Source organism: Pseudochaenichthys georgianus, chromosome 4, assembly GCF_902827115.2.
Source record: "Pseudochaenichthys georgianus chromosome 4, fPseGeo1.2, whole genome shotgun sequence".
In the NCBI taxonomy this organism is placed as follows: Eukaryota; Metazoa; Chordata; class Actinopteri; order Perciformes; family Channichthyidae; genus Pseudochaenichthys; species Pseudochaenichthys georgianus.
In genome coordinates this window covers 9,455,899-9,477,852 of record NC_047506.1, presented here as the reverse complement: position 1 = coordinate 9,477,852, position 21,954 = coordinate 9,455,899, and the positions used below count along the sequence as shown (strand labels likewise).

Genomic DNA, 21,954 nt, shown 5'->3' with positions numbered 1-21,954 from the left:
CATGGAGAATTTATGAACCTCAAAAATGATCCTGGCAATACTTTCCCCCCATCTATTCTTAAACCATGAGATTAGACAAAGTTCTGAGATCAGACAACTATCTCACTTTCTATTTAGCGCTTCTGTATTCTTGCCTGAAATGTGTTTTATGTATCAGGATGTTTTGCCCTTCCTGATATCCGTTCCCATTACACTCAACAAGACTCAAAGTGGGATTTGTACTTCACAAGAGACAAACACACATACTAGCACACATACAAACAAGCACACTAGACCCGCTGTTAAGGTGTTGTTTCAAAGGTTACACATTACCTAGGTTAAAGGCTAAAGGTTGGCCCATGCAAAGGTTTATGGTTAATGTTTAGGGCCCAATTTGAGAAATATTGTCCCATTTTCTATCATTCCTATTGGCTGGCTTGAGACACACCTTCAGTCCTGTCTCTGGAGGGTCCAGTCTTTGCAGAACAAAGAGAGTTGTTGTTGAGGTAAGGTTTTCCGTCAGGCTGCCCATGTCTAGTCTGACCATGCATTATTGAGCAGGTCTTTACAGGTTATGCAATCACACAGTCAGACAGTGGCTCTGATGGCACAGCTGAGCAGAGAGCCAGGCCTGCATCCAACCTGTGGACCAGGCATTGTGATAGAAATTGGCCATTTATGAAATATTACAACAATGTTTTAGCATTCAGGTACATTACATTACATTACATTGCATTTAGCTGACGCTTTTATCCAAAGCGACTTACAATAAGTAACATCAGATTACATTTATATCGATTATATTACATCCCATCTGCCACAGGAAGGACATTTGTATTGCTGCCTGGCTTTGTTTACTCTTCCTAATTGACAAGGATGCAATTGACTCTGGGCAGTGAATCATTTTATTTTGTAACCGAGATGTAAATCTATCCTAAGTGTAAAGTGTAGGTGGCTCTGGTGTTGGGTCCAGCTTAAGTGGATAAAAAAACTATGACTAAACACACAAATTACACATATTTTTACCAACGTATATTTGATCATTGATAAAGGAGCAATTGGATACAACAGAAAGAAAGAAATCAAGAAAGACATAAATATCATACAATAGTATTGCTACTAAAAAATCAACAATCATGGTTTACATTAATACCACCATTATTAGTTAGATTATGTAATAAATAAAGAAGAGCAGTTGCATTTGTTTTTCTTTCGCCCATATGTTGCAAGTTCACAGACCAAAAACTAAAACTAGCACTGGCCACTCAGCATATCATTTAAGTGTACACTTTTTCAAAAATATATGTTGGGTTTTGGATGAAATACAACTATTTTCTTGGGTAAATATTTAAATCGAAAGCTCAACTTGAAATAGAGACAGCGGTTATGTGTTAAATTTGAATGTTAAGCCGGCGAAGGTCATTGGAGAAGTAAAGAGAGATCACTCAGGTTGGCGTTAGTCTGCAGATTCTGTTGCAGGGAAGTGAAATGTCACCTGATGGATGTGGCTCTGCTGTGGAGGCCAACAGGCTGCTCAGATTTGATTTCGGCAGACGTGTTTCCCTCTTCATGTGAACGCTAACCTTGAGATGGAAAATGGATGGTGGATGACGCTTGGGTGTGAGTGACAGAAACTGAGCCTGATGGCCCGTGACGGACACTGTCAGTCTGTCCCCGGACAACAAACACAGGTTTGGCACACAACACAGCAGGAACACTAACTCAGAGACATAGAGGACATGCCCGCCATTAATCATCAAAGATTGACAAAGCAGTAGAGTGTTTTTTTGGTCCAGTGTGTTTCAGTAAGTTGGCCCTATAGCATTGTTTATTGCCTTCAACTGGACACATTAACACTCTGCTAATAAACATCTTGGGCATGGCACACTCACAGTAAGATGATGCCAGCCACACAGTGAGTCCCCTCCTATCCTGCAGGGGTCAGCCTTGTATCAGAAGGTTGATTGGAGGATTGTTTCCTCTCTCCTGTTGCTCTTTGCTTTCTTTAGATTGTTGCAGGCTGGTTCCCATTGTGATAGTGAAAAACTAAAGACATTTATATTTACATGTATATAGACTCCTGCATTTACTTTTTCACTTACAACATTCTCTGCAACATTTAGATTATTGTATTTTCTTTTGACATGTATATTGTTACATCTGCGTTACTTGCACATTGGTCTCGCAAGATGCACAATTGTATTCTACTCTGTTTCTTCGTGCACTATTTTATTGTGTTTTCAATTTGTTTTATTGTTTTATGTTTTATATACATTTATGATGCATTGTTGGAGGAGCCTGGGACTTAAGATTTTCATTTCCATAACTACACTAGTACTGAGCATGTGACAGTAAAGCCTTTGAATATTTGAATCTTTGAAACTTGCACCTATACCCTTTTCCCAAAGAAATGTTGTCCCATCAGAGGCAGGAGGCTGAGTTGTTTCTAGACCTCCGTAGACAGGCCTCCGAGTCACAGACTCATCCGATCCCAGGGCTGAGTTCGGGCCTGGTGATGGGGCACAAGGCCGGGCATGAGTCAGAGGGAGTGAGTGGGGTCCTGTTACTGGAGCTGTCTGTCAAGAGCGAGTTAGCACTGTGGTCTGCTCGGGGCCAGTGCACTCTATTTGATCGTTGTGTCTGACTTTTTATTAAGATGCTTTATGGCTGGATTGCTTTATTGCAACATGCACAATAGCTACAGCATAGTTTTGGCAATTCAAATCTGGCAATGCAGCATACAATACACTTAGCATAACAAGAAAACATAAAATAGTGCAAGAAATTATTGCAATAGACATAATGGTGCAAGTAAGATGTGGAAAAAATATTGATAGAAACATAAAAGATAGAATAAGATAAGACAGAATGTAAAACTAAATATAGTACGGTAGAATAAATACTGTATTCTGTAACTTTCAGATAGATATACTGTAACACTAACACACGTAGTTCTCTGTTTTCAGCTTCGTCTAGATTCATGGTTTTTTGCTCGATACACGTAAAAAATAAACATCCCTCAGGCCGGGCTGTTTTAAACCCATGTAACGAGGTAATTTACTTATGAAACCATGGAAGAAAACAACAGTTGTGCAACACTGCTATTTTTGTTCTCATGTGTTTGTGTTGGTGTGTGTGTGTGTGTGTGTGTGTGTGTGTGTGTGTGTGTGTGTGTGTGTGTGTGTGTGTGTGTGTGTGTGTGTGTGTGTGTGTGTGTGTGTGTGTGTGTGTGTGTGTGTGTGTGTGTGTGTGTGTGTGTGTGTGTGTGTGTGTGTGTGTGTGTGTGTGTGTGTGTGTGTGTGTGTGTGAGTGTCTGTAGTTGGAGGATTAGTGATGGAGATAAGAGAACATGTTTGTTTCAGGGGATGCAAATGTGTTTATCACGTGAGCACATTAACGTCACTAAAGAGTACAGAAGCAGAGGCTGTACTAAAACTACTGATACTGCAGAACTGGCAGATATTAATGCATGGTGTTACTCTGACTTTCTCTCAACTGACTTTCTCTCATTATTAGACCAACACAAACAATTCATTGATCTCATTAACAAAATAGTTTTTCTCTGTGCCATACATCTTGAGTAATGTCCGAATCTAGTAACACTTTAAACTACCCAGCAATGTTAAAAGTTATTAAATCAGATCCTCCTTTACCAGCTGCAACATTAAATAGATTGTAAGGAATCAAAAATGTATATAAAAAAATTGTATAATAAGTTTCATTCTAAAATGTTCCGGGCTGCATAATGAGTATTTTAGTTGTTTCCTTAGTTTGATGCTAATACTTTTGTACTTACATTAACATTTAAATGGCTTTTGCTTGTAGAAAAGTAATCCCAAACTTAATTGGACCAATTTCCTTTCAGTTTTCTTTATAGCAACACTGAAGCCTTATAGGCAAACATAAAAACAAACAGACCAGCCACTATAAAGGCAGTCTGGGTGACTGATAGAGGATCATAATCTCGGTTCAATTACATTAACATGATGGAGTTGGTCGGATAGAGTCAGACTTACGGCCTGAAAGAAGAGGGGAGAAGATTTACGACCAAGCTGAGCCACAGTGAGGAAGGGAAAGGAAAGAGAAGCTATGGAAGAAGAGAAAGGGACAGGGAAAACTTCAACATGTCATTATTAGGTTTAGGAATGGCGTACTTGATGTAATTGGTGTGAAGCAAAGGTGACGGACACCTGATGGCAGGTTGCTCTTTCCCTTAGGTTGGGGATCAGACCGGCTGTCTTTCAGTTGACAGCCGACACTGCACACACCCTTATTAAAAAATAAAGACATAGCTCACACACTGCATGCGCACGCACACGATCATGAGTCACAAAGGCAGGGAACATCCATGCTGAGATGTATAACACCCAGGTACCACACAAATGTATAACTCAAGGCCTCCAAATAGCATGTCACTGTCACACAACTGTATAAACTCACACACGTATACACATGGATACACACAACAGCATGTCTGGAAGATGACACCGTTGGGAGCAGAGAGAGAGGAAAGTTACATTAATGATTCTGATCTGAGGCAAGTATCTGCGAACACGATCTAGCAGGGCCATTTAGACGCCAACCCCATGACAGAGGGAGCAGGCGGGCAAGCAGAAAGGGACACTGATCAAATGGGCTCATTTTCTGCTTTGTACTCGGTGGATCTTTCCTTCAATAATCATGTATCAGACTGAAGATATCCTCGCCTTGTATAAGCTGTACAGATGCCGTCAGTATCAAAGTGCTAATGTTTTCACAATTAACATGTTGTCCATTCCCTCTGTCCAACGATTTTGCTATGAATAGTTTAACATTTCCCATCTATCTTTAGGTTTAGGTTTAGGTTTTTAGCTTAAACTGAAAAAAAACATACAGAATTCTGACTTGGCCATAACGTTTTTAGACTAAACTCTGTGTACGAAGTCAAACCACATTAAATTGTGTCCACTCTTCACTGTTTGAATGTAATTACTATAGTCGAGGCATTTTCCTTCTCAGATGTTTTCATTGGAAAACACAAAGAGGTGAAAAGTAAATTACATTTTGTGAGGTAGAATTGTAGCTTTTTTTTAAACTTTCTTCCCCCAATTATCAGTTAACAACCCCTTGAATTATTCTCTAACATAAAAGAGACGAGTCCAGATTGGAAACCATAGTTTAAAGGAATAGTTTTACCTCGGAAGATTGCATGAAAATAAAATATGTTGGTCACATAATCCTCCATAAAGCAGCATTTGGTGTAATTTGATTGGGCTTTTTGTACGTTTGATTGGGGTTTTGTAATAAAATAAACCTGGTATAACGTGTTCATTTGTGAGCTCTAGCTGCTGGATTTATAAAAGGATCAAATAGAGGAAGCCAAAAACATATTCCACAGTATGTCTGTCCTTAATATCTTAATGTTATAACTTCTTAGAAAAAACAGGAAAAAGTGGTTTAATTACTCTTAGTTATGCTTTTGAAAGATGGATGACCTCAGTTTGACCCTTAAAGAAAGCAGGCTTTTCATATTGTATTCAACTGTTAAATGGTAATACATTATCAGTAATAAGGCTATTTTTGCAAGAATATTTAGTTCTCTTTGAATAATAAACATGATCATTCATATTTCTGATAATCATAGAAACACAATGGCATGAAAGATCTAGGGTTGGGATGGCAACTTCTTTATGCATCTGCCAACTCTATTCAAAATCTAACTTGAACTGCTTTTCTTGATCACATTGATTGACAAAGTGATCAGATGTTGGCAGCAAAGACAGAGGTGGACATCAACATCCCATCAGCATCCAATGTTCAGGCAAAAAATGTGGAAAGCTGATTGTTGAAAAAATTGTAGAATGCCAAAATAATTAATTAATAAGCACACACAATCCAATTTGAATGCTTTATCTTGTCAACAAGCCGCTGGGGGACAGAATGAGGAGAAATTAGCCACTGGACCACATGAGATAAGGCTTGGCTAAGAGGCTGCTGCTCTTACACACACACACACACACACACACACACACACACACACACACACACACACACACACACACACACACACACACACACACACACACACACACACACACACACACACACACACACACACACACACACACACACACACACACACACACACACACACACACACACACACACAACCAGATAAAGACAGTAACATGTATAAAGAATGGACTATGTGTTGTAGAAAGTATTTTACGCAGACTTGAACAGTGATACTTCACTCATTATATTTCAATTAGAAGCCATGTAATCAGATATAATGAGATGTGATGTAATTATAAAATGTATATCCTCTTTTATATCATATATTAATGTTGATTGACCTGCTTTGGCCACACCATTCGTGCAAATAAAGCTTTTGGGTTTCTCTGCACTCTTTTCTTTCTTCTACACCTGGTGACATCACCATTGCAATAACACCGTTGGCACAACTCATGTGCAATACAAACACCAAGTGTGTGTGTGCAGAGCTGCAGTGTGTGTGGATGGAGAGGCAGAGAGGGAGGGAAGAGCGAGAGAGTCTCACACCGCGCAGTACAGCCTCACACACAGAGCTCTCCGCGCAGAGGGAGGACGCGCTTTCCATCGCGCTTCTGGAGGAAAAAAAGCGACTTCTCTTTTGGACAGCGTGTACCAAAGACCCTCACGCACTCACACCATCACAGTCAAGGACATATGTGAGCCAGGAGATTTTTCAGCGTGGAGTCTACATCCAGGATTCAGGAATTGTTGCCCATGTCAAGTCAATTGTTTGCAAAGTAAATAAACAATGCACTCTGCTGGTGACAACTAATGACCCAACATGAGTCACCGACGGGGTGATCATCAACTCTCATCGGTTCTGTGGTCTTCTCAGGAGGGACAAAGTCCGGTAAGCTGCGCGATTCTCACCCAGGGAGCGATAAGCGTCTCTCGGTCACCTTCTGAAATGATGTCTTGTGGCGACGTGCGAGGCGGGCCAGAGTGCGTGTGAGTGACTGACCGATAGTCTGGATATAAACAGCAGCCAGGCTTTCAGGCAGCGACAACCAGGCACCCAGAGCAGCCATCTCGCCTCTCGCTCAGCTCCTCAGACCCATGCAGGATGCCCGGAGAGCGCCGGGGAGTCCTGGTCCAGCTCTGCCGGAGTTCATGACGCTCTGGGCGGCCTCGTCATGCGTCTCTTGCCCGAGCCCAGCGCCCAGTCCCTCCGGCTCCTCTTCCTCTTTATCTTCGTGATGGGGGTGACCCCTTCCCCGGCTCTCACAGCCGGCTGCCCCGATAGATGCGTGTGCGACGACCAGCTGGTGGTCCAGTGCGCCGGGCAGGAGCTCACCCTGTTCCCCAATGACCTGCCCCTGGCCACCCGGCAGCTCATCATCTCCAACAACCGCATTGGGGACCTCCCGGCGCTGCAGCTCAACTACCTGTCCGATCTGGTCTATTTGGACTGCAGCAACAACTCTCTAACAGAGATCTCCGAGTCCACCTTCGGGAATTTGCGGAAACTCGCCTACCTCGACTTGTCGTTCAACACCCTGCTGCAGATCGAGGACCGGACTTTCGGGCCCCTGGCGTCTCTGGTGATGCTGCGGCTGACGGATAACCCGTGTTTGGGGGAAATCCACCCGGATGCCTTCTCGGAGAACATGGCTCTGCAGGTGCTGGACGTGAGCCGGAACAACCTGACGGCCCTGAACATCAGCAGCTTGATCGCCCTGCCTGCTCTGAGGTCTCTGGGGCTCAGCGGAAACCCCTGGAGCTGCGACTGTGACACGGAGGACCTCTGCCTGTGGGTGCAGATAGAGGGCTTCAAGTTCCAAGGTGAGGATGGATGGAGGGAGCGAGAAGTCAAAACATATTGTCAATCCCAACACATCCCCAGACAAGGGCATTGAGGGTGAATTGATAAAAAAAAAAGATGATTTACTTTTTAATTTTTAATTACTATTAAGGACTGGCAGTGACTGCCAAGAATAGTAAAAAAGAAACTCCTCTGCATGCTTTGCCAAAACGTGTCCTCACTGTCCTGTAAGCTGATGCCTGTCCCTGTTCAGGTCGCAGCAGTCTGACCTCCTGCAGGTGGTCTCTTGGTAGTTTGGCTCGGTTTTCTGGCCAGTAAACAAACCGTTTCTTTGTTTAGACGTTGTGCCAGAGGAGCTTCAAGGTTATCATTTGTTACTGTCACATCATCTCATTTAGATAATTTGATTATGGGCACTTGGTCAATTTAGGCCCTGATGGTGGGCTACTTATTGCACTATTGCTCTCCCTTTATATGCACACTTCCATGTACACTTCCCAGAGTCAGATGCATACATATACACACAAACAAACACAAAGAGTTAATGGTTTAACCTCAGAGCCAGAGCAATCTGAAGATGTCATTCCCCTGCTCCCTACTGCAATACAATTCCTTCAAACTGCCCTTCACGTCTCAATAATGTCGGAGGTGTACACCAATAAATCAGTTGTGTTACTTGTGTTACTTGGAAAGCATCCCTTTAACAGCAGGGAATTTAATTAAGTGTCCCAAGAAATCATCAACAATCGGCCTCTCAGCTCAGATGATCTTTGATGGTAAATGTTAATTGAGCTAAGTCCTAAGCAGGTGAGGTTTGTGTCCCTGCTGCCGATACACCCCATCAATCGTACTGCAATGTCTTTCAGGGTCCTGAAGGCAGAAATAATGCTGAGGAGAATCCTGTCCTTTTCTTACCTGTTTTTTTACTGGCTAGGCCCTCGTATCGGCACGCACACGCACACACGCACACGCACACGCACACACATACACACACACACACACACACACACACACACACACACACACACACACACACACACATAGACATAACAGCATGTGCATGTGCGCTCTGGTGCCTCCACCGTCTTGTGCTTTGCCCTTTCAGTCCAGATGGTTAATGATGGTGCTCAAAAAAGCTGGACTATGCTCCCATTAGGACAACGTGTGTGTGTGTGTGTGTGTGTGTGTGTGTGTGTGTGTGTGTGTGTGTGTGTGTGTGTGTGTGTGTGTGTGTGTGTGTGTGTGTGTGTGTGTGTGCGCGCGTGTGTGCGTGTGTGTGTGTGTGTGTGCGTGTGTGTGTGTGTGTGTGTGTGCGCGCGTGCGTGCGTGTGTGCGTGTGCGTGTGTGTGTGTGTGTGTGTGTGTGTGTGTGTGTGGGTGGGTGGGTGTGTGTGTGTGTGTGTGTGTGTGTGTGTGTGTGTGTGTGGGTGCGTGTGTGTGTGTGTGCGAGTGACTCATTCCAGTTAAGTGTGTGTGAGTCAGTGTGTGATCTATAGGTTAAGGGAGACCCTGAGGCTGGGGCCTGTGGGAAATGGATGAGATTAAAAGACAAGACACAAGAAGCTTAAGAGGAAGGCCACTTAAATGCAGCAGCTCCCCAAAGTTGTGATCCACCTAAACTTTTCAAACCTCAGTGAAGTTTGCTCAGAAACTGGTACACACACATTCACTCACACTTACTGTGGGCACTCTGCTCTGCTATTCATCGCACCAAAGCCCGGTCCTTACACAAACATATTCCTGCCAAAAACATCAGAACAATATTTTTGAGAGAAGGGCTTTTGAATCGTAAGTGACACAACACTCCCACAGTTGAGTTTTTTTTTTCCGCCTTCCCCACACACTACTCTATAAAGTTTCAAATGTGACGTGGGGAGTTTGATCTTTAATCTATCAGGAACGCACACCACTGTCACACACACGTCATCTCTTGATTCACCAAGCACATATCGATATGGCACTATAAACAAACCAGGAACCAGGTTAACAGAGTGAATGGTGTGTGTGTGTGTGTGTGTGTGTGTGTGTGTGTGTGTGTGTGTGTGTGTGTGTGTGTGTGTGTGTGTGTGTGTGTGTGTGTGTGTGTGTGTGTGTGTGAGTGTGTGTGTGTGTGTGTGTGTGTGTGTGTGTGTGTGTGTGTGCGCGTGCGTGTGTGCGTGCGTGCATGCGTGTGCGTGTGCGTGTTAGAGCATGTAGTGATTGGGAGTGTCCTGCGATCTAACAGCAGGGATGTGAGTCTGATGTACAGAGAATCCAGACATTTAGAATGTTCAGTCTGAGTTGCGATCAGTGTCTCGATATATCTTATAACTTATGACAGAAATCTACCAAATAAGAATTTGAAAACAATTTCACAATTTGAACCTTCAGATAATCATCACCTACATTTGCAGTTTTCCTTGGCTTTACAGAACTTTATAATGAGTTACAACTCATTTTGTACCTGTTGAAGGTGCAACTCAAGATGCTCAGCAGACGGCCGCTGTTTACAGAGATGAAGCTCCTAAATGCTGCTGAGCCCCAAAAAAGCAGAAATAAACCAATTAAGAGACTAGGTGGTGAACATGGGAGCATTTACTGATGCTTTATTGATCTGTGTGAATCTTTGCTGTACTGTTTTTGTTCACGCTTACCCTGTTGCTGCTTTGTACAACTGAATTACCCCTCGGGGATTAATAAAGGTTCATCTTATCTTATCTTATCTTATCTTAAATAAAAAAGACAAAAAAGTTTCCTCAGGAGTTTGTGAAAAACAAAAAGCTAAAAGCCTAAAACCTAAAGATTGCTGCACACTTTGTATTCAGGCAAACGTTTTTACAAGGCCATGATAAACCTAATCCAATATTTTAAGCTTGAGTCCTGCACCCAAATGGCAACAAAAAATAACAACAATGCAGGTTTACTTATTTATAAAAGAGAAATAAGATAATAAATATCAATATATGTCAGTAGTTTGTTCTAGATAACCATGGCCAAATCCTTCGACACAGCCTTTTAAATAATCTAGCTTTTTTTGCACTTTGCAGTTTGTTTGGATGAAAATGATTTGGTTTCTTTGGAGTTTTGTTACGTAACTCTCTCATGTGGCTTGGAAAAAAACTCAAAATGCCACTTAATCAGAGAAAAGGGCTCCTTGAAGATAATGGCTACTGGTTGGCAGTCAGCCTGATGTGACCTTGCCTTGTTTATTGTGATGACAGTACAGTAGATTTACAATTTTACATTTTCAAGCAGTCGTCTTTTAAATATGTTTGAGTTTATGTCCATTTTATACTGTTACAATTGTTTCAACATTACATTTAAGTGTTTTTATCTCATATTTCTATTACAAAATGTTGACTAATGCACTTGGTGCGTATAGAAAGCGGACCCTGTGAACTTTGTCAGGTGTCATATTCCTCACATGAATCAACAGCATCTCTTTACTAAAACCACAGGCTTTAAAAACGAATCAAAGGGGAGGACAAGTCTTTAAAACATGATGCAATATTCATATTAATTATTAACAAAAATATCTTAAAACTGAGATCAATATACAATATGTCAAAACTCATATTGTACAGAAAATCTAAATAGGGAAGACCTATGACCCTGCCTTGGTTATTGTGATGACAGTACAGTAGATTTACAATTTAAAAAATGTTTTGTCTAAACTCTGTAAAAACTCAGATATTCCTGTCCTGAACACCTTCAAATATTCTCTATCCCCTGTCTATACTCCGGGAATTTACCCAACTCTTTGTCGTAAAAGGAATTCAGCTTGTCGAAGGACCTCCCGCACTCACTGTAGGTCGCTTTTGACAAGTACCTGAATTACAAACACAGGATGTAAGGGGCTTGTCCTGGGCTATAGCAGAGTCGGTGGTGTTATGGCTCCAGTTTTTGGGGGACGTTTTTCTGGCTGCCCGTCTGTGCCCTGGACAGCTCACACACCGGAGACAAAGAGCCAAGGCAGAGGGGACGCACCGGGCAGGAGTTAAATATTCATAATAAGATAAAGAGAACCAGAGGTCTGCAGGTTCAGAAACAGGAGGAATGACAGGTTTTTACGAATAGATGACAAAAAAATATGATATAAGACAGAGAGAATTGAAAATGTGGGCAAACAGAAAAAGATGGACTTAGATACAGAGAGGAAGGAGAAAAAACAGGGTACAAAGGAATTGGTCTGTGCCCCAGATCTGTCACTCAAATCCATTAAAACACTCATTATGACAAGGAGGCATCGATTCAATTTAATACAGGTAGATGATACATTATTTATCAGCTGGAACTATTCCTCAGACCCATCTGGTGTGGGGAAGCATATCGAATTCAGCTGGCCTACTTGTACTGTAGTGCAGGCTGTGTATGTTTTTATGTCTCTGTGCATTTCGCGGTGCAAGCTCGAAGATTGATGGGATGCCTGTGTGGGTGTGTTTGAGATGTGATCACCTGAGGCACAGAGGGGAGAAAGCTCAGGTGTGTGTGAGTTTGAGTTCACGAGACTGAGTGTGTGTGTGTGTGTGTGTGTGTGTGTGTGTGTGTGTGTGTGTGTGTGTGTGTGTGTGTGTGTGTGTGTGTGTGTGTGTGTGTGTGTGTGTGTGTGTGTGTGTGTGTGTGTGTGTGTGTGTGTGTGTGTGTGTGTGTGTGTGTGTGTGTGTGTGTGTGTGTGTGTGTGTGTGTGTGTGTGTGTGTGTGTGTGTGTGTGTGTGTGTGTGTTAGAAAGAAAATGTAAAGAGGTAGAAGAAGAAGAAGGGAATGGAGTGATAAGGGCTGAAGGGAGAATGCGTGATAAACGTGCCAGAGAGGGAATGAAGAGTGTGAGGTGGTAAAGACTGATAAGTGAAATGATAAAGGAAGAGAAAAGAGAGAGCTGTTGCTATCTGACCTTCACGTTCTCCCTTCACTCATCCTCTGCCAGAGGAAGAAGGGATCGTATGGAGAAATGATGGAAAGAAGGATGGAGGTAATCTGACTAATGCCATATTTGAGAGGAGAGGAATCAGAAGGCGTGCGTTATTCAGCCCTAGTGGATGTGATGGAGAGAAGGTCAGCTATTCTTAGTCTTTGCCAACCCCTGTATGATGCGTTTATCTGGCTAAATGGCCAAGTACTTGAGCTTCATTTTGAAAGCAGGGGCTTTAAAAGTCATACATCTTATATCACAGGCTCCTTTCAAGCAGTCGTCTTTTAAATATGTTTGAGTTTATGTCCATTTTATACTGTTACAATTGTTTCAGAATTACATTTAAGTGTCTTTATCTCATATTTCTATTACAAAATGTTGACTAATGCACTTGGTGCGTATAGAAAGTGGACCCTGTGAACTTTGTCAGGTGTCATATTCCTCACATGAATCAACAGCATCTCTTTACTAAAACCACAGGCTGTAAAAACTAATCAAAAGGGAGGGCAAGTCTTTAAAACATGATGCAATATTCATATTAATTATTAACAGAAATGTCTTAAAAATTAGATCAATACACAATATGTCAAAACTCATATTGTACAGAAAATCTAAATAGGGAAGACCAGCCCATGTCTCATATCCTCAGTAAAAACAGAAAAACATATTTCCACTTCTCATATACATAACACATTACTGTTACATGCTACATTGGTACAGACGTTAAGACCAGAATCAGCGCTGCATTGCATCTACACAACACAAGGAAGTGCTTATTATACTGAGAGTCAAGATATTACAACTATAGAAAGTAATGACAATGGCTTATTCATTTTTTTACATATCTTTAGCTGTAACTATTGCAAGGCAAACTGTAGAAACACAACATGTTGTTAATCTAAATTAAGTTAGATTTAATTAAGATTAACTCAATGTAGCTCCTTGTTTATAGGGTTGCCAATATATTGAAATGTAACCTCAGTATATTGATTCAAATCGTAGCCTTATTCATTAATTATAGCCATTTTCAGAAGCGTCCTCCACTTGGAGGTCAGAGGTCAAGGTCAGCTACAGAGCGCCTGCAGGAGCGATGATGAGCCCCTGTGTCGGCTGCCTCCGACTCCCCCCCCTACATGAGACCACAGCCACACTGATTACCATATGCATCGGCATAATTAATCTGCTTATAAATAGCTCTATTCCAAGTTCACAGGACAGGCTCTCTGCCTCGCAGGTTAATACCTCACAGCTCTGATCATCAGTATACGTGTGTAATGTGAACATACTGTGTACAGGGCCGGCCCTAGACCTTTGGGGGCGCAAAGCGAGCTTTGGCTTGGGGGCCCCCCTCACTCTAGCGCGTTCTCACTACACACAACACGGAACCAACTTATGTCTTATGATGTTAGTATAAGCACACATATTGTATAAATAAACATGCAAACACCGTGGACCTAACCTCCTGTAGGGGGGTCCGGGGGCATGCTCCCCCGGGAAGATTTTTTTTTTTTAAATATTGAAGTTAAGCATCAATCTGGTGCACTTGGAGAGCAAAATTAAGAGATCTATGGATACATCTCTCAACACCCAGATGAAACACAACTTTAAACAGATTTTCTTTTTCTTATATTTTACAAATCACTCCCCTTTTAAACTGTATACTTGTTTTGTCATATAGTATTTCATATCTGTTTTTCATGTATTCTCTCTGGCTGTCCATCTCATAATGTTCACATAGAAACTAGCTGTCAATAGGAATATCATTCAGAAGAATTATAATTTCTTGCAAAAATCTGTCACAAAAAGAGGTTGCACATTTAAATTCAGGTGTTGTTATGGCAACGTCAGTGGCCAAACAGCCACATTTACTGCTGCAAATACATTCAAATATGCTGTTGACACGTAAAGCAGTGGCAACTATGCCACCATTTCAGCTGACTTTTTCTCAGAAATACTGTCAAATAACATCCATATATTTCAGTGCTAGGTTGATGCTTAGCTAAGCTAAGTATGAAACACTTTAACTGACAGGACTCCGAATCAACTGTGGTAGGTAAGGTAGCTTCTAGCTTCATGTCGAACACAGACAGTAAGTCAACATTTCCCAGAGAGCTTTCTTTGAAATCACCAGGTAACGCTAAAAAACATAACATTTAGATTGTATGACAAAGTGGTTATTTAATATATCTGGCTAGCTATAGCTACTTGCTAATGGTTTAGCTTTGCTTACATGTTCGCATAACTTGGAAGTTTACTGACATTTACATACCTTGTTTACCTGTGGCTCTGGGGTTGTTGTGTGAGCCACCACTTGAGAATTGTCGTCCATCTTCAAAAACTCTGAGTCCGACTGACAGTTTATTTTAAACATTGTCACAGCTCACAGGATAGGTACCTGTCAGCCAAAAATACATGTTTATTTCCATTCAACTCTCAGGTTGGTCTGGTGTCTTGCCTCTGTTGCATTCACTGAACACGGGAAATTACAATCCTACCGTCCTCTCTAGTGTCATGATGAGGTTCAGGTAAAGCACGGTTAATGTATTATATTATTGACTCAATAATATAATACATGACTTTGAGAGTAGGCAATCTAGGCAATATTAATTAATTAAACATACTTATCACGGCGACGGTGTAGTGAGATTTTTTTTTCTGTCCTTTTTTCCTTTTTCGTTTTTGTTGCTATGGGGCCCCTTAGTGGCTGTGGGGCCCTAAGCGGCCGCTTATGTCGCTTAATGGGTCGGGCCGGCTCTGACTGTGTACATGCAGACATGAGCGTTAAATGAAAACAATGAACCAGATTTGAACTCCTGCGTACCCTATGAATGTTTTTACATTCACAGTGTAGTCTGAAAAGCCTGAAAATTATTGTTATTCAGCTGCTCAGTGCTTTTTTAAGTATCATGTGGCAGTGTCGGAGGAATAAGGAGGGAAGTTCATAAAAGAGTGCGCAACGTCTTCAGCCCTGAATGGTAAACAGTCCTGATCGTGATGAGCCCTGCTCTCTGTCAGTGTGTCAGTGCTGAGCTTGGAAAGCATGATTTTATACAGAGACCGCATCGCACCGCTGCAGTGGCAGCGACTCAGAGATTCACACACACAAAAATGTATGCACACACACATAAACACCTACATTTGGGCTCACTGGATTGTGTTCTCTATTGGATAAAGAAGAAAAACATTTAGGTCCCAATTCACATTTTAATGGAACGATCTGCTTGTGTGTAATGCCTGAGTGCTTGTCCCTTGTGTGGCCCTAAATAAGTTAAGTGTGTTTATGCCTCTGATATCTGCACTTCATTTCCTAGTACTATTTTTGTCCTAATAGCCTCTGGGCTGTGGTGTGTCACACAGCTGCAGGGCTTTGTGTCCGGCCTCCTGCCTTTCGTCACGGGCCACATAGTGTCACACTGACCACAACCCTGGGAATATTACAATAACACAGTGCTGCCACGCACAACAGAAGCTCAATGGGTGACAGCACAAGGAGAACAGATAGATAAACACACGCTATGCATCCTGCTGTTGTACGAGAAAGCAGGGACCAGACAACTTCCCCAACTAGAGTCTGACAGTGAATAAGCGTAGGCCAAGAGAAGATTATTGTTGCCAAAGACCAAAGACCTATCTGATCATGAGAGGGCAGAGTGGTTGCCATCCTGTATCAATCTATGCTGCAGCATTTTCTGGCCAGTGCTTGTTCAAGGTGGAGGAATATTGAAACTGCAGTGCAGCATGCATGCACAAAAGTGTGAATTCTTCAATGCTGCAGCCACTGTCCTGAAACTGCTTGAATTATGTTGCACATTGTAGCTAGACTGCGGTAACAAAGAGAACACACACATTTGTATCTCTGTCTTCCACTCGCTCTCTGAGTTTCTGACTCGACACAGTCTCTTGAAATTGTCTTTCAGTTTAGTTTCTGAGGCACTCAACTTATTCTAATTTGGTATTTATAAAATCATATTTCACTGTAAATGCTGCATATGCAGGAAGTTTATGACTGTTTTAATTCTCTGTAAGCATACTGAATAAGTGCCAAGGCAAGTTGAAATAGGGGCACATTTTAGCTGGAGTTGGCCGACACTGGCATACACTCTCGTATAGGAACGCAGTAGATCAGTCGGATGTGTCTTGGCTTGGCTTCCTGAAGGTCACCGGGGTAAATCTCAGAGTGGAACAAGTACAGTGTGGACTGGTACCTATAGAGGGACTAGTTTCCCTCTGGTGCATTACTGAGATGCCTCTGAGCAAGGACCCAGATCCCCAAAATGTATAAAATGTATAAATTCTAGGGTGGCCAAAAAGTCTTAATATTGGGCAGGACATGTACTAAGACTGTTTGATAGAAATGACACTGGGTTGAAATCCAATCTGTGGACCCTTGTTGCATGTCATCCTCTCTATCTATCCTCCCTCCAGCTATCTGTCTCTTAATAAAGCAAAAAAGCCCAAAAATTAATCTTAATGGAAATATCAATAAATTATGATTCGTTCAGATTAGATTCATCACTCTTTAAAGAACATTTAAAACATAGATGTTCAATGTTAAATTAATAAACAATAAATGTGTTTCTCTCATACACACTCCCCCCCTGCCTAAAACACCTCTATTGGACTCCATTGTTTACCTCCGTAACATAATGACATCACTATAACACTCGCGCTTCTATTGGCTAGCACTCCAACACATTGTACGTGATAGGCTAAGGGGTGGGACATCTCTAAGAGGTTGACCAATCACAACAGAGCCAGTCAGCTAACCAATTAGAGCAGAATAGGCTCTGGTTTATCCGGACTCCTTAAATAGGCAGTTTGGTTCATTGCAAGCTGTGTAAAGGCAAAACAAATATTCTTCAAGAGAAATTGTCTTGAGGACAACACCGACAAGCTGGGTAACAACATTAAGGTGAGAAAGAGAGACAGGGTTTACTTGTCTTAGGCATTTTTATTACAGATGTTTGAGAGATATGTCAGAGGAGGCTAGACAGCAGTAACATGCAGCCAACAACTGTGGACATAGTCTGAATTGTCGCAAGGTGCAGGGAACATTGATTGAGGAGAGAGAGGTGAGATCCAAACACCCCGAGGGACCTGTGTGTGTCACTGATTGTAGCTCACTGCTCCAGCATAGAGAAGAAAAAACCTCACACCTGTCCTGAGGCCAGCTTGGCCGGGTAATGAGAGCGAACGGATCAGCTATCCAGCGCAGACCTTCACAGATGGTAACAGACAGTGACAGAGGGACAGAGCTGATGGGGATGCGGAGAGGGAAAATAGAAAATAAATAGAGAGAACCATTAGAGAAATAAAAAGAGAGAGGCGTGAGCAGGTTCATTAGAATGCTTTGCAATCCACTTGCAAGACAACAATGCACCTGAACACAACATCAAAATATTTAATACAAATATACCAACATTTGAACAATCAAACAAACACCATTAAAAGAACAAAAACTTGGGCAGCGTATTTTCTTTTGAAAAGGCGGAGAACAACCCTTTAATGAAGCCAGGTAATGCTTCTGGTTTGGAGACCCAGCTGGGGAGATGTTGGCAGTGATTCATGAAGCCACTCACCGGTACTTTTGATTACTTGTTTCCATAAAGGAGAACCAGAAGATTGTTTACAAATTAGATGTAGAGAGGCACCTGCTCAATCTCTACAAGAGTCATCATCACCAGTGTTGGAATAAGAACTATATATATTTGACTTTAGTAAAAGTAGCAATACTACAGTTTAGAGACTTTGTTACAAGTTAAACTCCTGCATTCAATACTTTACATCATAATGTACTTAAAATATGTAATAATAGTTAGGTACTTTATAGTTTTCTAATCTATGATATCATATTATCTATCATAATCAGAGATGTATTCATGTCTTTATTACTAATAGTAACTTGTAACACTACATTGTAATTATGATTATACTTCACAATGTATCAGTGGATTTACATTTCGTAAGCATAATCTTATCTGCAAACTAAATAAAAGTACATGTTATGGAGTGAAAAGTATTTTTGACTCTAAAAGTAGCATGAAAATGGAAAATACTCAAGTAAGTACCTATAAAATTGTACTTTAGTGCAGTACTTTAGTAAATGTACTTCCAACACTGATTATCACTCATGAGTCCCAATTGAGAGGCTTAACCACTGAATGATAATAGGCATGTGTCATTCATTAGGATCTTTATCTTGGTGACCACTCGGCAGCATGCAGCCACCACTTTTAGTATTTTCCATAAGTATTGATGATTTCATGCAGGATCATCTTTTGTTCCCATTTTACTTGGGGAACTGCGCTGAAATACAGAAAGAAAGAAACAGTGGCGCAGAAGATGAATATAAAGTGGCAGATTGGGGAAGCTGCTGCACGTGGTTCCTCGTACTGAGGGGCGGTTAAATCTGGGCTACGGTTCATCCTCAGTTTATCTGTTTCTTCTGAATAACTGTCCATTAATCCGAGTGCAATCACTAATCCCCTTAACGACCTCCATAATGTTCCTAATTGCTAACTTAATAACCTAATACCCACCTGCTATCTGTGCCTGGACAGGGAAAGACGGATGCACGCACTAAAGCAGATCACATGATCCTCTTGCTGTAATTTTGTCAACAGTCATTTACTTCTACCGGCATTAGTACACACACCATCACGTCACAAACCATCACAGCGACAGCATCAGAACATCTTGTCTCAACAAAGAGACAAAGCCCCCCGGTGAGACAATCGTTAAGTCGGTATTGATTTAAAACCTTATCAAACCCCTGCAGATGTTGTGGACGTTTTCCACGACAGGCTTGTAAAGACCTTGGGGAAAACAACAGGTTGGTTTAATTAGTATTTTTGAACCCTTGCATACATACAGCTGATTAATCTGTTTTAGGGTTATCGTGGGGTAACAGTCGATGTAAGCTCAATTTGTGACGAAGGATATTTGGATAAGGTTTAAATTACATTTGTGCTATGTACAGATTCCTTGGTTTTATTATAATTTCACAATTTCCAGCCTCAGCTTTTGCCTTTAACCGCTCACAAAGCCTTGGCAACTAGTCTCCTCATCCTCCTCTCATCGCTCAGTTCAATGTTCAGACCTTTGGCTTTATTGGCAGATCAGTGCAGTTTAATTAACATTATTAACGGCCATTATCCATCAGCGGACATGACTGCAGCCAGATACTGTCTTCTTCCTTTCTTTTCCCTCCTCTCTCATCTTCTGAGGACAGCCTCACTGAATCTGTCTCTTTTTTAAATGCGTGTGGACGCAAATGTGGCCAAATCGGTCCTCCTTTGACATCCTTTCAATCTGTCTTTTTCTGTGTCTGTCATCTCTCTTTTACTCCCCTCTTTTCAGTCCTATCTCTCTTTCCCGCTCTTTCATCTCTCTCGCTGTGCCCAGCTTAAAAAAAGCGTCTCCTCTTGGGTAGTGCAAGTACAATTAGGCATGCATGGAGGGCGGGAGTGTGGGAAATAGCTGGTAACGAGAGATGAAGTCAGATGAACTGATAGAAAACAGCGCTGCTGACTGTATGCTGCTTATCTCTGATCACACTACATACAGAGCCCGCTTCTGTTTTCTTTTGAACACTTTGCATTCACGCTTAATATATGGGAGGGCACTGTTTATGCTAATGCTGCAAAGTCACAGAAAACACGCAGCAGGCCACAATAAGCGCTGATGACTCAATCCTGACCAGCTTCTGCAGCCGCCCGTGACCTTAGAGGTCTCTGTGGCGAATCATCAAACAGCATAAATAAACATTTAACACCATTCAAACAGCTTGTAGTAGTTCTGCCTCCCCTTGTGGTCCAAAGTCACTCATTATCATATTCCTCATTATGAACGGCAGATGTTTTGTGAGAGAAAACACTCCTTATCTCCCCACTGCTGCAGAGTGATTTGTTTGTGTATAATGATGTGCATGTGGGAGGGTTGGTGTGCCAGAGCCTTGCAGTCAAGTCTAGTCACCTTTCTGTGCATGTGTGTGAGAGTGTGTGTGCAGCATAATAATGATGCCCTAGACACCAAAGACCTACATTACCCAGAGGAAATCTATAGTGTCTCTCGGGATCATTTATCACAAAGGTTATCACTGCATTGTTAACGGCTGTGTGTGTGTGTGTGTGGTGTGTGTGTGTGTGTGTGTGTGCGTGCGTGCGTGCGTGTGTGTGTGTGTGTGTGTGTGTGTGTGTGTGTGTGTGTGTGTGTGTGTGTGTGTGTGTGTGTGTGTGTGTGTGTGTGTGTGTGTGTGTGTGTGTGTGTGTGTGTGTGTGTGTGTGTGTGTGTGTGTGTGTTCTGGCATCTTTTTGTTGCACACCTTTTCCTCTAGAGTAATTACCTTTTTACTCCCTTGTCTCTCCTGATATTATGCCCTTCATCTTCAACATATATACTGATTACTCTCTGCCACTGCTCTCTTTTATACTACATATTTCACCATTAATCTCTTCTCTCTTTGTTCCTCTCTTTTATCACCCTGCCCTCCCTCCTCTTCACCTACAGATGAAGGCCAGACGGTTTGCCACAGTCCCCCAGAGCTGGCGGGCCAGCGTTTGGCGGAGGTCGGCATGCAGCTGCGGGCAGACTGTCACCAAGGCCTGGGCTACTGGGACTACCTCTTCTTCATCGCCATCGGCTTCGTCATCTTCTCCGCCGGCACGGTGTCGGCCTGGGTGATGGGCGTGCTCATGGTGCTGTACGAGCGCTACAGCAAGAGGAAGAGCGAGGAGCTGGACAGCGATGACGAGGATGACAGGGGAGGGATGGGCGGAGGAGGAGGAGGGAACCAGGGGAATGGGGATCTGAGCAAGCCTAACATGCAGGTGTGACAGACTGATGTCTAACAACACGAGGACAGAGAGGAAGAACAGGAAGTGATGAGAGGACGCTGAGAGCAAAATAAACCCAGATCTGACTGTCTCTCTTTGTCACAGATTTAGATAACGCAACATGCTCTTCACCATATTGGACAGAAAGTGTGTGTGTGTGTGTGTGTGTGTGTGTGTGTGTGTGTGTGTGTGTGTGTGTGTGTGTGTGTGTGTGTGTGTGTGTGTGTGTGTGTGTGTGTGTGTGTGTGTGTGTGTGTGTGTGTGTGTGTGTGTGTGTGTGTGTGTGTGTGTGTGTGTGTGTGTGTGTGTGTGTGTGTGTGTGTGTGAGAGAGAGAGACAGAAAGAGAGACAGGCAGAGACAGCAATAAGGAGGACTATGCCTTCACTTCAGGAGTGCAGAATGACCTCTGAGATTATTGAGAGCAATAACCCCTGTGTACACACACACACACACACACA

The 21,954-nt window shown here is 42.3% G+C and overlaps 1 protein-coding gene across 1 annotated transcript; it reads left to right on the top strand.

Annotated features, from left to right (window-relative positions):
• Nucleotides 1-6,538: 6,538 nt before the first annotated feature.
• Nucleotides 6,539-21,732, top strand: lrrc52 (leucine rich repeat containing 52). Its single transcript, XM_034081797.2, has 2 exons — nucleotides 6,539-7,794; nucleotides 21,170-21,732. Exons 1-2 carry the CDS (start codon nucleotides 7,146-7,148, stop codon nucleotides 21,493-21,495), a joined length of 975 nt encoding a protein of 324 aa, XP_033937688.1. The 5' UTR covers nucleotides 6,539-7,145; the 3' UTR covers nucleotides 21,496-21,732.
• The last annotated feature ends 222 nt before the right edge of the window (nucleotides 21,733-21,954 follow it).

What these genes read in the sequence shown, in the direction of transcription:
- lrrc52 (XM_034081797.2), top strand. Translation starts at nt 7,146, where the DNA reads ATGCGTCTCTTGCCCGAGCCCAGCGCCCAGTCCCTCCGGCTCCTCTTC. An exon ending in AGAGGGCTTCAAGTTCCAAG is followed by an intron (nt 7,795 to 21,169) that starts GTGAGGATGGAT and finishes CTTCACCTACAG; the next exon opens with ATGAAGGCCAGACGGTTTGC.